The sequence below is a fragment of the Eutrema salsugineum genome, unplaced genomic scaffold, assembly GCF_000478725.1.
Source record: "Eutrema salsugineum unplaced genomic scaffold, Eutsalg1_0 scaffold_21, whole genome shotgun sequence".
NCBI classification, from domain to species: Eukaryota; Viridiplantae; Streptophyta; class Magnoliopsida; order Brassicales; family Brassicaceae; genus Eutrema; species Eutrema salsugineum.
In genome coordinates, this window is record NW_006256821.1 from 1863310 (window position 1) to 1883538 (window position 20229).

General features: G+C 40.6%; 1 protein-coding gene and 1 non-coding gene across 6 annotated transcripts; both read left to right on the top strand.

Moving 5' to 3' along the window:
- Positions 1–3241: 3241 nt before the first annotated feature.
- LOC112086302 lies at positions 3242–3348 on the top strand. Its single transcript, XR_002899424.1, has one exon. It is a non-coding gene; the product is annotated as a small nucleolar RNA R71 (small nucleolar RNA).
- A 12505-nt stretch (positions 3349–15853) lies between these two features.
- On the top strand, positions 15854–19645 carry LOC18015897 (protein WEAK CHLOROPLAST MOVEMENT UNDER BLUE LIGHT 1). 5 transcript variants are annotated; one of them, XM_024155161.1, is made up of 4 exons: positions 15855–16073; positions 16855–16962; positions 17074–17525; positions 17612–19645. In XM_024155161.1, the coding sequence occupies exons 2-4, from the start codon at positions 16875–16877 to the stop codon at positions 19454–19456; spliced, it is 2385 nt and encodes a 794-aa protein (XP_024010929.1). In that variant the 5' UTR covers positions 15855–16073; positions 16855–16874; the 3' UTR covers positions 19457–19645. The 5 variants fall into 5 exon arrangements, with proteins under 5 accessions (XP_006398039.1, XP_024010929.1, XP_024010930.1 ...); XM_024155162.1 differs by having other exon boundaries at positions 16864–16962; XM_006397976.2 differs by having other exon boundaries at positions 15854–16073; positions 16855–17519.
- Positions 19646–20229: the final 584 nt, after the last annotated feature.

Consider the following 20229-nt stretch of genomic DNA (forward strand, 5'->3'; position numbering starts at 1 on the left):
CCGCTGGTTTGGGCACTCCCTTGACATGTGACCCTGCCTTGACATCTAAAACAAGTTATATCACGAGTTCTTGATGTGGGATTAGAGGACTTACCTTGTTCGGCTCGGTTGAACTTGGGAGCCTCGGTGCTTTTGCCTTTTAATCTTGATTCAATCTCCACGGCCTTGCATTTATCTACCGGTTTAGAACTACTGGCATTCCATGGTTGGCTCGTGCGGTTGCGGCTGGTAAGAGCGGTCTTGCGTTTGATTTGCTGCTCCACTTGAACAGCAAGATGCAATAGCTCGTGTAGTCCATTGTATTGAGCTCTCTCCACCTTTCTTGTTATTCTCTCTTGTAAACCGTCAATGAACTGCGCCATCAGGGCTTCCTCTGATTCTTCTAACTCCAGCGAGTTCATCAGCTTCTCAAACTCTTCAAAATACTCATCTACGCTCCTGTTTCCCTGGGACAATTTGCGAAAACGCTTTTGTAAGTCTCTATGATAGTGTTCAGGTACATACCTAAGTCGTAGGAGGAATTTCATGTCGCTCCAAGTGACGACAGGTCCAAAACGTTGCCTCCTTCTCTCGGCTACGTTTCTGTCCCACCACGCCAAGGCATTATCAGTGAGCTGTGCAGCCGCAACAGCCACCTTTATGCGCTCAGCGTAGCCATAGCACTCAAATATGTGCTTTAGCCGTCTCTCCCAATCCAAGTATGCCTTGGGTCCGATTTTCCTGCAAAGGTAGGAGGCGTTAGCTTGAGATCATGAGTTTGCTCTCGGGTATCTACTACCCTAGCTGGATTTCTTCTTAGAAGATCCGGCCTCCTCTGCTGTCGATGCTGAAGAGGGTCAGGTGGAATTTCATCTTCTATCTCGGGCATCTCTTCATCATCACTTGCGTCACCGGCTAGTACTTGTGCTCCTCGAACTGGGGCTCTCCTTGGTTGTGCCTCAACTCGATATATTCTTGCTCCGAGTTCTTGACGAATATTTCCCATTTGTTGAGTCATGTACCTCAGCTCCTCTCTCATTGCGGTCATCATTTCGACAAGAGCATCGTTCGGAACAGGTTCTCCTTCGGCCATGTTGCTAGCTAACCGCAATTGGTGTCCTTATACTCAACAAAAACAACAACTAGTCAAAAGTACCACCGAATATTAATGATAACAAAATGCTAGACTATGTAACTCGATACGTAAATGAGGCTAAATAACTTTTTATAGGGTTTTCAAATTTTAGTTTGCAAAGAACAAGAATTAACGGTCTTAAAAAACTAGCAAGGCAACAGATTCTTCTCTTTTTTTTTTTTTGACTATTGAATACGAAAGCAATTAAATTTTTCTAGGGTTTTCGGTTTTATGAATCAAATGAAAGAGTACAAGGGATAGAAAACCAAAGGCAGGAACCGTTGGCTCTGATACCAAAATGATATAAGACTCCGGTGAGACTTATATGATTGCGGAATCGAGGGCTTGGTGGGATCAACACGCTGGCTTTTTCGCTCTCTCGTGTAGATCAGTGGATGAGGATGGTAAGACAAGGCTTGCTTCCACAAGACTTGATTCGAGATGGGATCTGTCAAGCTGGCTTTAACGCTCTCTCTTGAGGGATCGGTTAGGGGTTTTGAAGTGGATCGAAGGCACCACAGAGATGATGGAGGATCTCTGATACTGCGGCTTGTCTCTTGGTGAATCTCACACGCAAGAACACAAACAAAGTCTCTCAAGCACAAGCTAAGAGGAAAACGGCGTTATTTTATTGATATCGGGAAAAACGTTAAAGTACAAGAGCTGCATGTGGGATTTTATAAACAGTCCGTCAGCTTTGAACCTTCTAGGGTTCGAATCAAAGAAATAAAAACGACACTAAGGACTCAAAACAACAGGACTTGTAAAAAGAAATAAAGCAAAATGGCAAAGCGTCTCATTTGGACACAAAAATGGAAAGTTCATTTAAAAATAAAAAAGAAAAGAAACTAAACGTGTGCAACCTTTTCTGGACTTGTTCCGTGCACCTCTGATGATCTCTAGTGTGCTAGACACCACTAGGATACTCCCATGTTACCTGCACAAATCGTATAAATGGAAAATACCTGGTTACGGCCGGTTGTGGGCTTGCTTGTTACGTCGTTGAATAGCTCGTTAGTCTTGAGGTTTTCTTCGTTAGTCTTAAGGTTTTCTTTTTCTAGAGTCCTGCTAACGTTGAATCCTGCGAGTTCTTCAAGTATTTTCACGCGTCCCACTTCATGTTCCTCTTCTTGTCTCATTTGCTCGCTATCGGCTCCGAGTCTTGAAACGGTTGTATCTTGAGGGTCCAATGCGGTTTCTTCGAGATTCTTGGTGTTACGTGCTCCATTTCCTGGTTCTAGTTGAGGCTGGTTCTCTTTGAGGCTCAAACGCGCGAAACCCTCCATTATGTCTAAATCGGGTCCTTTGGGGCTGTCTCGCGAGTGTTGCTCTTAAGTCACGGTTTTGAATGCATCTCCAAGTTCCATGGTACTTAGTAATGATTCCACGGCCAAGTTGAACCCTTCTCTAAGCCTCCTTGCTTTGGAACGGGTCATTGGTGCTTCTTTGAGCTCGGGAACGATATTTGGGTCTGGTGATGGTTCGATGGCCTCATCAGGACCAAACCCTGGTGGTGCTTTTGGCTGCTGCTGTGAACTGAAACCAGAACCCTGAAATGGTTGCTGTTGCTGACTGAAACCCTGATTCTGAGCAAACTGATTCTTTGGTTGAAAAGACCCTTGAAAGTTGTTCTTGGGCACAAAATTCTATGGAGCTTGAGAAGTAGGGTAGACTTGGTCTTGTGGGTTTGCTACATTGGGATTCCTGTAAGAGAGGTTCTGATTGGCATTGGCATACTGATACCTTTGGAACCTCTGATTCCCAATATAGTTAAGCTCTTCCTGAGTAAGACCCTGTTCACTGATGTTCTCAAAGCATTGAGAAGGTTCCTCATACTCTCCTACAAAGTGCATTGGCTTTTGAGTGGCCAACAACACGTTGTCTAGCTTACTTTCAAGTGTTTTGAAGTCCTTCTCATACCTCTGATCCCTGCTTGAACTCTCACTCCTATTGGCTCTATCAAAGTCTTCTCCATATGTATCATTGTTCATTGCTAAGTTCTTAACCAGCTCTAAAGCAGCATGAATCTCCTTACCCATAAATTTACCATTGGAGTCAGTATCCAGCTGGTTCCTAATCTTGGTAAGAGCCCCTCTATAAAGTGTGCTGAGAAGTGAAGCCTCACTAAACCCATGGTGTGGGCACTGGTTTGTGTAGCTCCTGAATCTCTCATATGCTTCACCAAAACTCTCATTGCTATGTTGAGTGAAGCTAGAGATTTTGTTTCTCATTTTAGCTGTTCTGGAGGTTGAGAAGAACTTAGATAGAAATGTCTGCTTGCATTGCTCCCAGGTCTGAATGGATCCTCTTGGGAGGTTCTTCTCCCATTGGTGAGCTTTGTCACCAAGACTGAAGGGGAATAATCTGAGCTTGAAGCTATCCTCAGATACTCCATTTATCTTTGTCAAGTCACACACTTTATCAAATTGATCCAAGTGTTCCAAAGGATCTTCCATTGCCAATCCATGGAACTTGGAGTTCTGGACCATATTCAATAAGGATGCCTTCACTACAAAATTATTTTTTTGCACAGGTGGTGCTTGAATTCCAGCTCCATACTGATGAGCATTGGCCCTGTCATTTTCTCCAACATAGACTTGTGGCTGCTCATATCTCCTTTGTTGGTGTTGGAAGGACTGATGGTGGTGAGCCTGTTGTCTTTGCTGTGCATTGGCCTGGTCCCTTTGGTGATGAGCTGGAGCTTGTCCCTGGTGGATATAAGCTTGCTGTTGATGCTCCTGTTCCTGATGAACATTACCCTGATGTAACCCTTGACCAGCTCCATTACCCTGTTGCACCTGAGCCTGTTGCTCAATGTCAACTACTGCTGTCTTTGATCTTCCATATCTGCCTGATCAATCTGTCTTCCACGCCTATCCCTTCTCCTCCTTGGTACCAAAAGATTAATGTTGTCGTTTAAGGGGAAAGGTGGACCACAGCTTCTTGATCTGGACCTGGTGTTCATGCACCTGAAACTCACAACCAGAACTTGAAAGAAATTAGAAAGCATAAAAGAAAATGCTTGATCTCAAGAAATGACACAATCTTAATGCTATCACACTTTGGCAACGGCGCCAATTGATAACTTAGAGTTTTCAAGGCTCTAAATGAAGGGTTATCAATCCTTTTTGTCACTTTGCAGTACAAAGGGTATCAATCCATCATGTGTAGACACTAAGATGCAAGATCAGTTCTTAATTCAAGCCAAATGAGTGAGGTTTTGATGATTAATGACAACTAAGAACTTAAAACAAGGATTAAAGCTAATGAACAACTTAAACAAGCAAGTAAATAAGCTAAATGAGATGAGAATGTATGTATGATGATGAGAAAGGTCTTAGACATGATAGTGGATTAGGGTGCCTTTGGTGCTAAACTAGTGAGCTAATGAATCATGTGATCAAGCAAACCATTCAACTTAAACATCATTAATTAAGCTAATCCTCTCATGAAGACATTAACTTCTATGCTAAAACAGTTTCTAACCTAATCATCATTAGTGAAACATGAATCAACAAGCATTAAGAACCAGTTTAATCTGTCATTTAAGCATATAAAAAATCATTCCCATGATGAATAATACTTAAACCTCTAACAACCTTGGTTCAGGCATTTCATCAAACACTTTTGGTGCATGAAATGCCCAGAATCTAGACCACATAAGATGTGTATGGATGTAGCATTAAAAACAGGTTGTAGAGAATGGAATATGAATGATCTAACCCCTAGGCTCACTAATCTACCACCTAAGCACCCTAATCTACATATCTAAGACCTGAACATGGGGATTACTCACTAATCATGATCAACACACTAGATCCTTTGCAAGATGTGTTGTTAATCATGATTAGAAGTGTGTAAATTGAGATGGAGATGATAGATTAAGAAGAAGACAGCTTTAAACACTCAAGAATCTCTGAATCTCTTGATTAAAACGCCCAAAATCAGATATTTCTCTTCAAAAGGAGTCTTTGTGCGATTCAGCCTTCTTCCTCTTCAACTCGCATGAGCAAAATAAAATCTGGGAAGAAGCTTCAGCGAGATAGAATCCATGTAAGCCCAGCCGCATTACTCTCTCGGTGTAAAACGCGAATCTTCGTGCGGCTCAGTTCCCTTTGCTCCTTAACTTGCACGACCGTGTAGCAGGGGCTTTCAGAAATATGTGTGGGGTGGTCTTCATCACTCCCAAGTTGCATGCTCAAGTCGGTGTAAATTGCGAGTCTTCATGCGGCTCAGTTCCAAGCTTGGCCAACTCGCATGCTCAAGTCGCACGCTTGTGGACTTAGTATTTTTCTTGCTCGAGAACCTTAGACCTTACCCAGTGTTACCTTACTCGCACATCGCAACACGCAGCTCAACCCCAGACATTAATCTCCAGGCATTGCGAGTTAGCCAAGTCGCAAGACTATCTCGCAGGCTTCAGGTCTCCTCGGACCACTTCACATTCGTGGGAAAGTAACTCCCAGGATACTGGTCCAAATGGCGCGATTCTAACTTCATTGGAAAGAACACTCAGATATCTTCAACTTTGGTGAAAGAAGCTTCGGCGCTTGGGAAGTGGAAGGTTCCCTGGAGGGCTCATCTTCGCAGTGCATTGACACGGTCAGAAAGAGGCTTCTAGACATGCGTCCATTCCAGAAACGTTATCTTCTTTCTCATAGCTCCAAATTGAATGATCTTAAACGTTCTGGAAAGAAGACTCAAATATCTCAAATCTTCATGAAGGCCTTGTAGACTGAATCGGTCTGGAAGTGCATCGTCCTTCACATTCTTCGGAGCTCATCGGGTCGGTCAAAAACGGCAGCGAGACAGGCGTGCCTTCCGATGATCTTAACTCTCTGCTCACGCCTCCAAATCCTATTATTTCACCTGCTCTGGAACCATGATCCAATCCTCTCCAACTTTGATAAAGCACCCGACAGCTGAATAGACCGACAAGACCTTCAGGTAACGAGATTTATGAGATGTGTCTGTATCCAGAAATTTTGGCCGAGAAACCTTAGCCGCGGTACGCGTTTTGGCCGAGAGGCTCAGTCGCGGTACGTGAAAATCGCCGAGAAAAGTTGCCTGTTGTACGTGAGAATCGCCGAGAACCTCCAAAACCCCATTTTCACCATCTTTCAAGCCCTGACCGCAATTTCTCTTCTTGGATTCACCTTTTCAACTCCAAATAGCTCCAAATACACCTGATTAACACTCCAAACATGCAAAGACTCATTGGGACCTAATGCAACTCCTAAGTCCTAATATGCATGAGAAATAACATGATTTGGAATGAAATATACAACCTAAATGATGCAGATTATGAACATATCAAGAAGCAAGTAAAGAAAGTGGCTGCACCAAAGAGAACCAAGGCTTCTCGTTCAAAGACTACTGGTAAAGAATTGGCATTGGTTGAAGTTGTTCAAAGGAAAGGAAAAGAGATGGCTGTGGCTGAAGATGATGATGAAACCGAGAGTGATCCTGAAGTAGAATTTCAGCCGGTTAAGAAAGCAAAGAAAAGGTCAGAACCTGAAGTCCAAGAACAAAATTTTGATGATTACTATGCTATGTTCAAGGATGTAAAGGTGTTTCAAACCAAGTTCCCTGATATGGAGCTGCTGAAAAAGATGAGGTTATTTGAAGAGGTTCAGCTGATTTTTACCAACATGGGATTTGGTGGATTCTTTGAGATGAAAGATGTGGCTCATGATGGAGTAACACAAGTGTTTCTTGCATCCCTTAAAGTCTGTTGGTATGGCCCCAGAGATCAGAGGATCAAAGAGGGAAATGGTCTTGGGCACATAGAGTTCACAGTCAATGGTAAACCATACCAAGTGAGCTTCAAGGAACTAGATGAGATCCTTGGCTTTCCAAGACCTGCAGAGGATGAGACATTGAAGTTCACCTACATTGATCACATGATTACTGGTCTGTGGGATACAATAGCTTTTGGGAGTTTCAGAGGAGGAAGATGCAAGAGTTCATGGATAAGAAACCCAGCCATCCGCTATGCTCACAAAGTGCTTTGCCAAATGTTTTTTACCAAACACAATGATGGCGTGGTTCACCTAGCTGATATGGAGCTCTTGGGTATTGGTCTACATCCTCTCATCAGCCACTTGAAGAGCAAGAAAGTATTTTGTCTCCCACACTACATCCCTTCTGGTGGTACATTCTTGGCACCTCACATGCTGATATACAAAGAGATTGCTTGGAGTGAGGGAAAAAGGCAAAAGCTCACTAAGTTGCACAGTGGATGGTTAGTGACAAAGATTTTGAAAGCAAGAGGTTTTGTCTTTGATGATGTTGAGATCAAGTCTGAGTTGATTGATGAAGCTGCCCTCACCAAGGTTGGATTTTTAAAAGAAAGCAATGGTGAGAACTTCTTGTACACCTTCAAGCTCTTACAAGATGAAAAGGTTCAAGTTCTGTTGCCACACCCAGCCATCACCACTCTCACAGAAAGACACAATGTGTCCTTTATTGTTCTAAAGGATCATCTCTACAATCCAGCCATTGACCCTCCAATTCGCAAATGCAAGATGACCGCATTATCAAAGGGTAAAGAGCCGGTTTGATATGATCGTGACCAGCTCAGAGGAGGAGGAACCAGAGGTAGCTGGCAGGACCACTCGTTCCAGAGCTAGAGAGATGGCTAAGGAGGCTAACGCACTCATTGCCGCAGAGGAAATCGATTAACTGGAGGCTGGAGCTCACATCTTCAACATCTCTATCTTGAGGAATGAAGAACCCAGTAACAATGACTAGGTAACTTAGGTGATGATTCTGTACTCTTTTCCTTGGTGAGGATTTTGGAAGGCAAGGAGGTTCTTCTCCAAGGTTTTTAACGAGGCAGAAATCATTGCTACGTCGAGTTACTTAGAAGTTGTTACTAATGGGTAATAACGTGCAAGGTCACAATGACTTGCGCACTAGTTGTTTTAGATGCACCACTTAGGATTTAGAAGGGACGCCTCGCTGTTCTATTTTTAAATCAAACTTCGTGTTGTTTTTATTTCAAATTATTAGGGCTGCGATTTTCTCTCTTAGTCTATAAATTAGAGAAAATCGCCTAAGTGTTATTCAGTGAAGAATTTTGATCAAACTTTTAACGTGTTCTTCTCTCTTTGATTTCTGAGTATAAGAAAACTCCGAAATTCGAATCTCTTAAAAAATAATTTGTTTACAAGAGAATCTTCTATCTCTCCATCATCATCAATTCGATTATCACACTACCACCACACTATCAATCGATCATCTCACCATCACAAACCATCGATCCGATCCACCAGCCACCATCACCACTCCATCGCATCATCGCTGCATTCCATCCACCATATCGCCACATCTATTACCCATTGCTTCAGAGTTGATCACCTAGGATCGTATCACGGTTGAAGAGCATAACAAAGCTAGGGCTGACGGTTGTGAGAATGAGGAGCCAAGGATTCTTGAAAGAAGGATGGGAGCAGGGCGATACCATTTTGACCCTTAAGTCTGGGGTGAGCCTGAGTATCACACAAGGAAGCTGTATTCAAGAGTTAATGGACTTCAGAAATGGTGCAAATGGCAAGACAAAACGATTCGCAAGCTAGTTGATTGTGTGAAGCAACTAAAGAAGAAGGTAAAGAAGCTCAAAGTGCCGGCCTCACCAGATAGAGACTCGGCCACTTCACGTGCACCAGCCACAAGAGACGAGGTGGGAGAGAGCTCAGCAGCTCGTGACCGTGAGTTCCCACCGGGAAAAGAAGACTGGATCCATCCGGCTACAGCGTTCCCACCAGATTCACCTGAGAGCAGTTCACCTAGGCAATTCCTCGTATTATGTGGGATCTGACCTCAGCGAATGAGGTAACCACTCCAACCCTTGTACATATGCATATAGTCTTTCTTTTTCTCTTTGCATTTTACTTGTTTGTTTTGCTTTTACTCCTTTCTCATACTTTTATAACACAGGGGACTGTGTTATTTAATTGTGGGGGAGGAGCTTCATCTTTTACTAATCATATTTTCTCTGTTCTTTTTTTCTACTTTGAGTCTTGAGTCACATTCTTGCATGCAGTCATGTAGTTGCATCTAAGTGCATATAAAAACCAAAAAAATCGAATAATCAAAAAACAAATTTCACAAAAAAATGCTCATGTAATTGCATTCTCATTTTTAGGATTGAGTCTAGTTGCATATTCATATAGGCTGCATCGATGCAAAGGAGTGATGATAGGTTTTTCCTTGAGAGAATATCACTTTAAGAATTCGGTTCACTACCCTAGTTTCTAGTTCTTTGATGCATGTAAACAAGAAAGAAATCAAGACTAATCCATGCTTTGAACTTGTTGAGTGAATCAAGCTTTGATTAGTTCCAGCTTTATCTAAGTGAGAACCATAACTTGACAATCTAATTATCATTGTTTGTGCATGTCATTGTGAACTCATGGGTACCCTTTAAATATTTGAGCTCTCTTATCCTTTTTACCACTCTTTGCTAGCTCAAATAGCTGTTCTCTCATCTTGAGACAGTTCTCTGCCTTGAACCAAACCTTCCTTGAAGCCTGAAACACTATAGTGAGAGATGTGAGGCCTTTTTCTGAATAAACTTGACAGAAAGTGTTGGGTTTAGGGCGACAAGAGTAGAGTCTTATGTAGATGTAGCTCTGCATCATGAGTCTAGAGTAGGCTAGGAAGAGATCTTGGGAAACACTGAGTGAAAAAAAGAGAGTTTGAAATGAGAACCAGGGGATGGAATAGAAAAGAAAGCGGTTTGGGGTCTGCTGTTTAAAGAAAGATAAGCTCTTGTGTTCTGAAAAGAAAATTCTAGCCTCTAAGTAAAAAAGAAAAGAAAAGATGCCAAAAGGCTCAAGTGTTTGAAAAGAAAAGAAAAGAGACTAGACAGTGTTATGTGAGAAAGAGCTAAGTGGAAGGTTCAGACCCCAAAGCCTGAGTTTAAATATGAAAAGATGAATCTCCTGGTGATAAAAAGAGTGAGAGTGAAGTTAAGGAGAAAGACCAACTTGGGGCATTGGGTAGATGGGATTCTACTCTTGTATGCACCAGTTGCCTTTTCCCTTAGCATTCTGTTAAAGTTTATTCCTTCTTGAGTGATCCCTTGAGCTGCATTGAAACCATAAGCATTGAATGAGATCATCTTTGTCTCATAACCCTGTCCCAAGACAAGTGAGTTCACATGATCTGCATAAGCATGATTCACATGAGCTTTAATGAATGTCAAAAGGTTGGAACTATGGCTGTTTGTGAAAACTTAAGCTTGCGTTTGATTCATTTATTGATGAGTATGGCAAAAGTTTTGTGAGTAATCTTGTTTGCACTGCATCTTAGAATTAGCAACTAGGACAGTGAGCCTTGAATTCTTTTAGTGATACACTCTCTCATTAAGGAATATGAACTCCCAATGCATCCAACCTCTTTCTCTCATTTGCTCTTTTTGCTTGAGGACAAGCAAAGGACAAGTGTGGGGGAGTTGATATGTTCATAATTTGCATCATTTAGGTTGTATATTTCATTCCAAATCATATTTTATTTCATGCATTTTAGGTCTTTAGGTGTTTTTTTAAGGCTTAGGGGTTGCATTAGGTCCCAATAATTCTTTGCATGGTTTGGAGTGTTTATCAGGTGTATTTGGAGCTATTTGGAGCTGAAAATGTGAAACCAGGAAAATAAATGGTGATCAGAGCTTTGAAAACGGTGAAAGCGACCTTTTGGATGTTCTCGGCACTAGCCTGTACCGCGGGAAGCTTTTTCTCGGCTATTCTCATGTACCGCGAGTGGATTTCTCGGCCAAAAAGCGTATCGGCTGTTCAAGTTTCTCGGCAGAAATTCCCGGGTGCAGATACATCTCCGAAATCGCCTTATCGGAAGGTCTTTCCGGGCGATTTAGCCTCGGGGGTCTGCAGAAAAGATCAAGATAATGGAGTCTAAATCTCATAACAGTTGGAATCGATGAGTTTCGAGCACCGAGCTGAAAGATACGGCCACCGGAAGACAGACCTCTCTCGCATCCGTTCCGGAACAATCACATACGTCTGGAAAGATCGCCTGTCTGGGAAGTCTTAACGTCCGATTCAGATTACAGAGTTTTCAGAAAAGTTGGAGTTGATCAGGTCACGGATCTTGGACAGGTGAAATCATTTTATTTGGAGTTGTGATCAAAGAGTTAAGCTCACCGGAAGGCACACCTGTCTCGCTACAGTTTCAAGACTGGTCCGATGAATCACAGAGATTGCGTGGGCTGATTCCTTTCCATTCTGATTCAGCTGCCAAGGTCTTCATCAAGATTCTATGTCTTTAAATTCTCTTTCTAGAACATCTTAGATAATCCAGTTTGGAGCTATGTGCTGAAAGATACAGTCTCCGGAGTGAACACTGGTCCAAGAGCTCCTTGTTGATCGTTTCAATGCATCACAGAGATGAGCCGTCCGGGGAACCTTCCACTCGCCAAGAATCAAAGGTTTCTTTAGAAAAGTTTGAGCTTGATGAGTCATCTTTCTCTTGGACCTGGTTTGATGTCATTTGGAGTTGTAAGATGTGAGTTCCGGAAAGCGGGAGACAGGCAGGTCAATCAGGCGTCTAAGGATGGAAATTACGCTAAGTGTCATACTCTGACATGGTGAGAACACCATAGTCTGGGGTTAGTCAGGGCATGATATGATGTCTCTCGGTATTTGACACGGTTATGGTGCCACGGCCATACACTTAGGCGTGGCAACATCCGAATGCTTGCTAGAAAGACAAAGGCTCACGACACGATCATATCGCCACGGTCCATACTTAACCGTGAAAAGGTTTCACCGCGGCGAATGACACGGGGAGAATTCCAAGGTCTAAACTTGACCGTGGCAAGATGGTGCTTCAGAGTGCCAACCTTCGGCGAATGACACGGTCAAGAGACACGGCCTACACCTGACCGCGGCAAAAGCTTAAAGGACTCGACACGACCAAGAGACAAGGCCAATCATCAAGCCGTGACAATCACTGAATGTTCCACTCCTTTGCCACGCTCAAGAGATACGAGCCAAGCAAGACCGTGGCAATCAAATATGATCATCATCCAAACCCAGAAAGGACATGACACGGCCATGCATCACGGTCTAACTCAAGCCGAGGCAGCCTATTTCTTCAAGAACAACCGTTTGAACTTTGACACGGTCTCTTTGCCACGGTCTGTCCAAGTATTATCTGACCGTGGCAAACCTCATATTTACCCATCAAGGCCGGGTCAGGACCCGGTTTGTTCCGGGCTGACCCGGTTTGTTTAAGGACTTATATATAGTTTTTTAGGGTTTTACCCAAGGGACCAAGCTTTATTCTCTTCATCTTTTTGCTTTTTTTGTGAAAAGACTCCTCTTAAGAGGAGAAATATATCCCTTTTGAGTTTTAATCAAGAGAGTTTTAGAGATCTTTGTGTTTGAAGCTGCAAATCCATCATTATCCATCTCCTCCATCTTCTTTTTTCATCATTAATCATGCCAATCTTCTCAACTTGCAAAGGTTTAAGAGAGATTAGTATGATTAGTGAGTAGTCACCTTAATGAGGTTCTAGATGTGTAGGTTAGGGTGCTAAAGTGTTAGACTAGGAGTGCTTAGGACTAGATTCATTGATTCATCTCTCTAAACAGCTGTTCTCTAGGCTAGATCCTTGCATATCACTTGAGATCTAGATTCTGGGAATTTCATGCACCAAAAGTTTTTGATGAAATTCCTGAAAGAGCTGTATTAGAGGTTTAAGCATTTGCTGCATGATGATGTCTTGTTATTTGCTTGAATGATCTTTTAGAACTATTTATTAATGCTCACTGATTCATATTTCACAAATGATTATTTGGTTTGAAAATGGATTAGTGTAGAGGTTAATACCTTCATGAGAGGATTAATCTAGATTTGAGTTCTTAATCATTTAAATCATGTCTCATCATTGTCATTAGCATTTCTGGTTTAGCACCAAAGCACCCTAGCCAACTATCATGTCTAGAATCTCATGCTTCCATCATCTCATATTCACATCACTTGTCATTGCTTAGTTCTTGTTTGATCATTTCTTTAGCTATTAATCTTCTTTTAAGTTCTTAGTTGTCATTAATCAATCAAAACCTCACCTGTTCACTTGAATTGAGAAACTGATCACATAGCTTAGTGTCTAGAACCACATTCTTGGATTGATACCTCTTTAGTGCTACTTTGACAAGGGGATTGATAGCCCTAAGACCCAAGAAGTCTTGTCTATCAGATACCTAACCTTGAATGCCTTGTTTAATATCTTTTTGATGAGAACCACTGAAAATCACATGACGGATTAACGGACTAGTTATGTTTGTATTTTGGTGAAAATTTTCTAGACTTGATCTGATTGATGCATTGTCCATAATTAAGGTCTAGAAGTATGGTTGCTGATATTTTTGAGTTCCCTCTCAATTTTTTGTTGAATGATATTTTTCCAGATTTGATCTTTGTTTTGTTTGAGGACAAACAAAGTCTTAAGTCTGGGGGAGTTGATAACACCTGATTTTGACTACTTTTCACCATTGATTTCAAATGCTTTTTCAAATGTTTTACTTAGTTTTAGGAACTTTTTATTATGATTTTCATGTATTTGTAGTTTCAAGGCTCTTTTCAGGAAACTTAGGGAAAATGATGGCAAAATAGAAGAAATCCATATTTTTAGCTCAGAGTCAGACCGTCAGAAGTTAAGCCTCAAATGAAGACGTTCTCACCGTCCGATCCAGTTCAAATTTGGAGACAATCCAGAGGAGACAACCAGCTTTCCATAGCACTTTACATCACAAAGATCCAATGGTGCAATCAAAAGATACATAGAGAACAAGTTGACCCAGTTCACCAGTCCCGGAAGACTCTCACCCGCGGTAAACACATGTTTTACCTGTCCTGGAAGACTCTCACCCCCGGTGGACCTTAGGACGAGCCACAAGGCCCAACATCAAAGCCCACTTCGCCATTTCTCTTCAGAGAAGCCCTAAATGAGACCTGGAAGACCTTATGACCTATAAATACATTGTTTAGCAGCCCTAAACGAGTGTGTGCTCCTGTAATGAGATTTTGAGCCACCAAACTCTGTTTTTCTAGGGTTAGGCGATGGAGATGGGGATTTTTCCCCAGATCCATTGTTCTTTCTCCTTTTTATCTTATTAACTTTTCTGTTTCATTCTTTTGCATTCTTGTATGTCTTTCATCATTCATACAAGAATGAACAATAGATCTGGGGAAGAATCCCCATCTCCATCGCATAACCTTAGTAAAACAGAGTTTGGTGAGCTGGAAGTTGGCAAAAAATAAAATAATTCTGCAAATCTGATTTTTTCCAGTTTCGCAGTGCCAACTTAAGAGAGGATTTTCCGTCGATCCAGAAGGACCCAGATAGCAATCCACATACCAATCTGTAGTTCTCGGATCCTTCTTTCTAGATCAACTTTCAGATCCAGATTCCAAAGAAAATTCGAAAGTTATTGCTGTACCTTTTCGGCCAAGAAACAACCTCGACTTGCGAATCTGAAACTCTAGTTTTTGTGTTGTGTGTATCACAGGGCTTGGATACCAACTTCTTTTCTTCAGACTCGACTTTGTGGTGTTTTTAAGGTGAGGACTAGTTAGTAGATTCATTTGATGCATTAGCTGGTCTAGTGATCAGTGTATGCTTGGTATAGATATTGAATTTGAATAATAATTGATGATTGTTAATTGGTGATTGATAAATGATACTAGAGCTTAGAGAAAATGTTGAGTTGCCTGATTGATAGGTTTGTTAGTACTTGTTGTTGTAATGCTGTGAACATGACTATTTACAGTTTTGTTTGACGGCTTACAGTGAATGACTGAATATTGTGAAGTTGTAGTGATCGAGAAAGGAGTGACGAGCCATAGTCAAGACCTGTTGAGGGTGGTGACACCGGTAACTTGTCAAGCCCAGGATGGGTGGTTGCGGAAAATGAGTACCATTGATGGAAGTTATTTGGAAATGTGTTATAGAGTCTTTAGTGTTGATTGCTATGATTGAATGATTATTGGATTAGAAAATATTAGAATTATATTATAAAATAAAATTAGTTATTATAATTTAGGTTGATTGTTGCGTGGATTCAATGTCTATATTTATATTATGAATACTCGTATTTCGATATCATATAATGTGTTTATGAATTTTGTGTGCTCCTTAAGTGTACCCTCACTGAGTATTTTTTTTCCCGAATACTCACTTCTCTTTTTTTCTAAGTGAGACTAAAAAGTAGTATTTATGGCGGTTGATGCCATATTGTTTCCGGAGATCATGAGTATATTTATTTAATTATTTATAATAAATATTTAATTATATTTATTGTAGTATTTTTCAAATATTTAATATTTGATTTATTGTTAACACGTTTCGAATTTCCATTTTATTTATTTTAATAAAAGATTTAAGATAATAAATAAATATTTATTGAATTTGTTATTCTTTTTAAAAAGTCATTAAAGATCCTAAATCAAGTTAGTTTTAATTTGCAAGTTTAGGATCTCTCACTGCGAATGTAAACAAAACACGAAAAAAAATCATTCGGTGATTGAGGGTAGTAAACAAATCTTTGGAGCCTTTCAGACAAAAAACTGTTGGACGAAGATGGAGTATGAAGCCAAGAGAGAGTAATGGCGGCAATTGGGGCATTATAAATGGCCATCGAAGTGATAAATGAAAGAGACCACTGATTTTTCTTTTCCAAAGTAATATTTAAATAACTAAAAATGCGTTATCCAAATAAAAAACTAAAAAAAGAGAGACAAACAAACCGAGAATTATGAGAGAGAGAATGACAGATGGATGAAGAAGATGAGGATGAGAGGAAGAGCTTCATGATTTGTCATCGCGACCGCGATTCTCTTCCAAATTTCTGTCCCTCAGCGAATTTTCCCACCTCTGTCTGAAACTTTTATTTCAATAACCAATTATATTCTTCAAATACCTCCGATCATCATCGTAAGACTTTCTTTCTCGGCTGTTTGTTGAATCGAACTTTTTCTTTTCTGGGTTCCGTCGCTTTATATCATATTTATAAGTTTTCCTAAGCTAAAAATTCAGAATTATTTCTTCAATATTTGATTTTCGATCATGAAGTTATTGTTGGTATTTTTGAATTTCGGAATTATGTCTTAGTTCTTTATAGAATCATTGATATGGATTTGCATAGCAGTAAAAGTAAATCTCTGTCTTTTGTGGTCGTAGTTTTTTGTCCCAAAATTCTATTAAATCTTGTAATTGGTAATTATATCATTACGTTTGGAAATTTGTTGACACAAAAGATGATGATCCTGATGAGAGTACGTGTTAAGCCTATGTTTCATACTTGAATTCCATTTTTTTTTCTGCGTTATTACTTCACTGAAACAAGAATTTTGCTATGTATTTACATTCACTTAGTGAATTAGTGCTTTGAAGTTATATTTGCTCATCATATACATTTCTGTTTTATCCGTAAAAGCTCTTCTTGATAGCGTTTTCCCGAGACTAAAACATATAACTTAGTGTTTTGTGCTAGTGCTCTTGTTTTATGTTGGACTTAACAACAAAAACTAATACCATTTCGTTCTTTGTGTAGTTTGTGAAAAGATTTTTCGTTATATATTCTTTCGTTTAGTTATGTAAACGATCTAATTTCTTAGTAAAACTAGTATGCCACTTCATCTTCATGATGTCTTCAACTTTAGTGTCTTTTTGTTTTAAGATGTTTCTATATTTTTGACAATCTTTAGTTTTGTAGTAATCTCAGGTTATACGTGAATGGCAGAGTTAAAAACCGCTAAAGTTGAAAGCCGTGCAGAACCATTTGGAGCATATGAGCCTACTGTGGGCGCAGATGTGGTTAGTGGTAATGCTGCAACAGTTAATCCTGAGTTTAACGTATCAGCCATTAGAGATTCTTATATAGAATCTTCAACAGAGGTTGAGAATTCTAAAGATGTTCAACAATCTCAAACAGATGGCTCAACTGGCATTGCCAAAATTTATGTCGATGACACATTTCTGGCATCCAGTTTCTCTAATTCTGAAGAATCAGTTATTGCTTCTGATGCTGCACTTGCCGCGGGGTTAACCGATAAAGAAAGTCCCAATAAAACTATCATTGAAGAAGTGTCGGAGCCAAATGAAGTTACGGGTGAAATTGGTTTACCTCGTGTAACGATTACCGAGGCTACAGGAAGAAATGGTAGATCACCTAGAACTCTATTATCTCCTATAAATATTGGATCTCCTAGAGCGCTCTCGTCTCCAAGATTCTCAGGATCACCGGTGAGCACTGGAACACCCAAAAATATGGACTCATATAGAGGTTTAATCGATACTGCAGCACCATTTGAATCTGTTAAAGAAGCTGTCTCAAAATTTGGAGGAATTACTGACTGGAAATCCCACCGAATGCAAGCAGTAAGGGTATACTGCTAAAGACATATAAATCTGTATTATTTCTCATTCTGTTTGTGTTTCTTGTTGACCTTATTCCTGAACGTTTTTTCCAGAGACGCAAGCTTATAGAAGACGAGCTTAAAAAGATCCAGGACGAGATTCCTGAGTACAAATCACACTCGGACTTGGCTGAGACTGCAAAACTGCAAATGCTTAAGGAGCTAGAAAGCACAAAGAGAATCATTGAACAGTTGAAGCTTAATCTTGAGAGGGCACAAACAGAAGAACAACAGGCGAGGCAGGACTCAGAGCTTGCTAAGCTGAGGGTTGAAGAGATGGAACAAGGAATATCTGACGAATTGAGTGTTGCAGCTAAAGCGCAGCTTGAGGTGGCCAAAGCGAGGCATACATCAGCAGTTAAAGAATTGCATTCTGTCAAAGAGGAGCTAGAAAGTCTGCACAAGGAATATGATGCTCTGGTGAAAGATAAAGATGCAGCCGCAAAGAAAGTTGAAGAAGCAGTGTTGGCATCAAAAGAAGTTGAGAAGAGAGTTGAAGAACTCACCATTGAGCTGATAGCTACAAAGGAGTCACTGGAGTCAGCACATGCTTCACATTTGGAGGCTGAAGAACAGAGGATTGGAGCAGCCATGGCCAGAGACCAGGATAGGTACCGCTGGGAGAAAGAACTGAAGCAAGCGGAAGAAAAAGTCCAAAAACTTAACCAACAGATACTTTCGTCGAATGATTTAAAATCAAAGCTTGACACTGCCTCAGCATTGCTTCTTGATTTGAAGGCGGAATTAGTAGCTTATATGGAATCCAAGCTAAAGCAGGAATCATGTGACTCAATCAAAAACAGCGATCTTCCGACAGAAAACATGAGTCATCCAGATTTACATGCATCTGTTGCCTCTGCAAAGAACGAACTTGAAGAAGTCAATGTCAATATCGACAAAGCAGCTGCTGAAGTGAATTGCTTAAAAGTAGCTTCCACTTCTTTGCAATTAGAACTTGTGAAAGAAAAGTCTGCTCTTACCTCAATCAAACAAAGAGAAGCGATGGCCTCCATAGCTGTTGCTTCTCTAGAAGCTGAGATCTACAGAACGAAATCCGAAATAGCTTCTGTTCAGTTAAAGGAGAAAGAAGCGAGAAAAAAAATGGTGGAGCTACCCAAGCAACTTCAGCAAGCCGCAGAAGAGGCTGATGAAGCAAAGTCGCTTGCTGAACATTCTCGTGAAGAGCTACGAAAGGCCAAAGAAGAAGCAGAACAAGCAAAGGCTGGAACAAGCACAATGGAGAGCAGGCTATTTGCTGCGCAAAAAGAAATTGAGGCAGCCAAAGCTTCAGAGCGGCTGGCCTTAGCCGCCATCAAGGCTTTGGAAGAGAGCGAATCAACATTGAAGGCTAATGACATTGATTCTCCACGAAGCGTTACACTTTCACTAGAAGAATACTATGAGCTCAGCAAACGTGCTCACGACGCAGAAGAACTGGCAAACGCAAGAGTAGCAGAAGTGGTTTCTCAGATCGAGGAAGCTAAAGAAACCGAAATGAGAAGCTTGGAGAAGCTGGAAGAAGTGAACAGGCACATGGATGCAAGAAAGAAAGCTCTAAAAGAAGCAACCGAAAAGGCTGAGAAGGCAAAAGAGGGGAAGTTGGGGGTGGAACAAGAGCTGAGGAAGTGGAGGGCAGAGCATGAACAGAAGAGAAAGGCTGGTGATGGAGTCAACACTGAGAGAATTCAGAGAGCAACCTCCGAAGGAGAAAATGAGCTAAGTAAGTTGGAGCAATCACCTGGGACTGCTGTTTATGCCTCCAGCCCAAGTGAGTCAGATGGAACAGAAGATAACTTTGAAACCAATCAATTCCCACCGACGAAGCCTGGAAAGAAGAAGAAGAAGCTTTCGTTCCCACGGTTTTTTATGTTCTTGTCAAAGAAGAAGTCACATAATTGAGTTCATTACCGATTCAAAACACATAATTCACGGTTTCTGCTTCATATTCTGGAGCTTCGCTTTCAGAAAGGACTACATTTAAACAAGTGTATTTTGATGTAAATGGTTTTATTTTGTGCACTGTAAATCGGGTCTTTCTTTAATCAAGAAACAAACTCGACGAGGAATAAGTAATTTATCTTGTCAAAACGGTGTATTGTTGGTTCATACGGAAATCTGTGTTCTATGTTGTAAAACAAAAATTTAGTGCTATTGTTCAGTGTCAAAAGAATTTCTCTGGAGTCTCGACAAATTACATATGCTTCGCGAAATGAAATGAAGCAGCATCTGCGTAAATTATAAAGTAGTAATAAGCTTAAGGTTAAAGACAATCTCTCTTTATTAAGTTTAGAAAAATCTCTCAGAAACTAAACTCCCACAACTCATAGCTTTGTCACAAACTCGACAAAGGTATTTATAGGTAAACACAACATTGTTTTTCCTTTTCTTAAAAATAGATAATCTCCTAGTCCTAATGGGTTTTGTCTCTTATCTCTTAACGAACTTGTTAATGAGAAAGCTTTGTCACAAACTCGACAAAGGTATTTATAGATAAACACAACATTGTTTTTCCTTTTCTTAGAAATAGATAATCTCCTAATCCTAATGGGTTTTGCCTCTTATCTCTTCACCAACTTGTTAATGAGATATTTAGGCTTCAAGTTGCTATCTGAGAGATCTTGAACTCCAATAAGAATCCTCATCTTCTTAAACTTGATCCTTGCAAGGGCTTT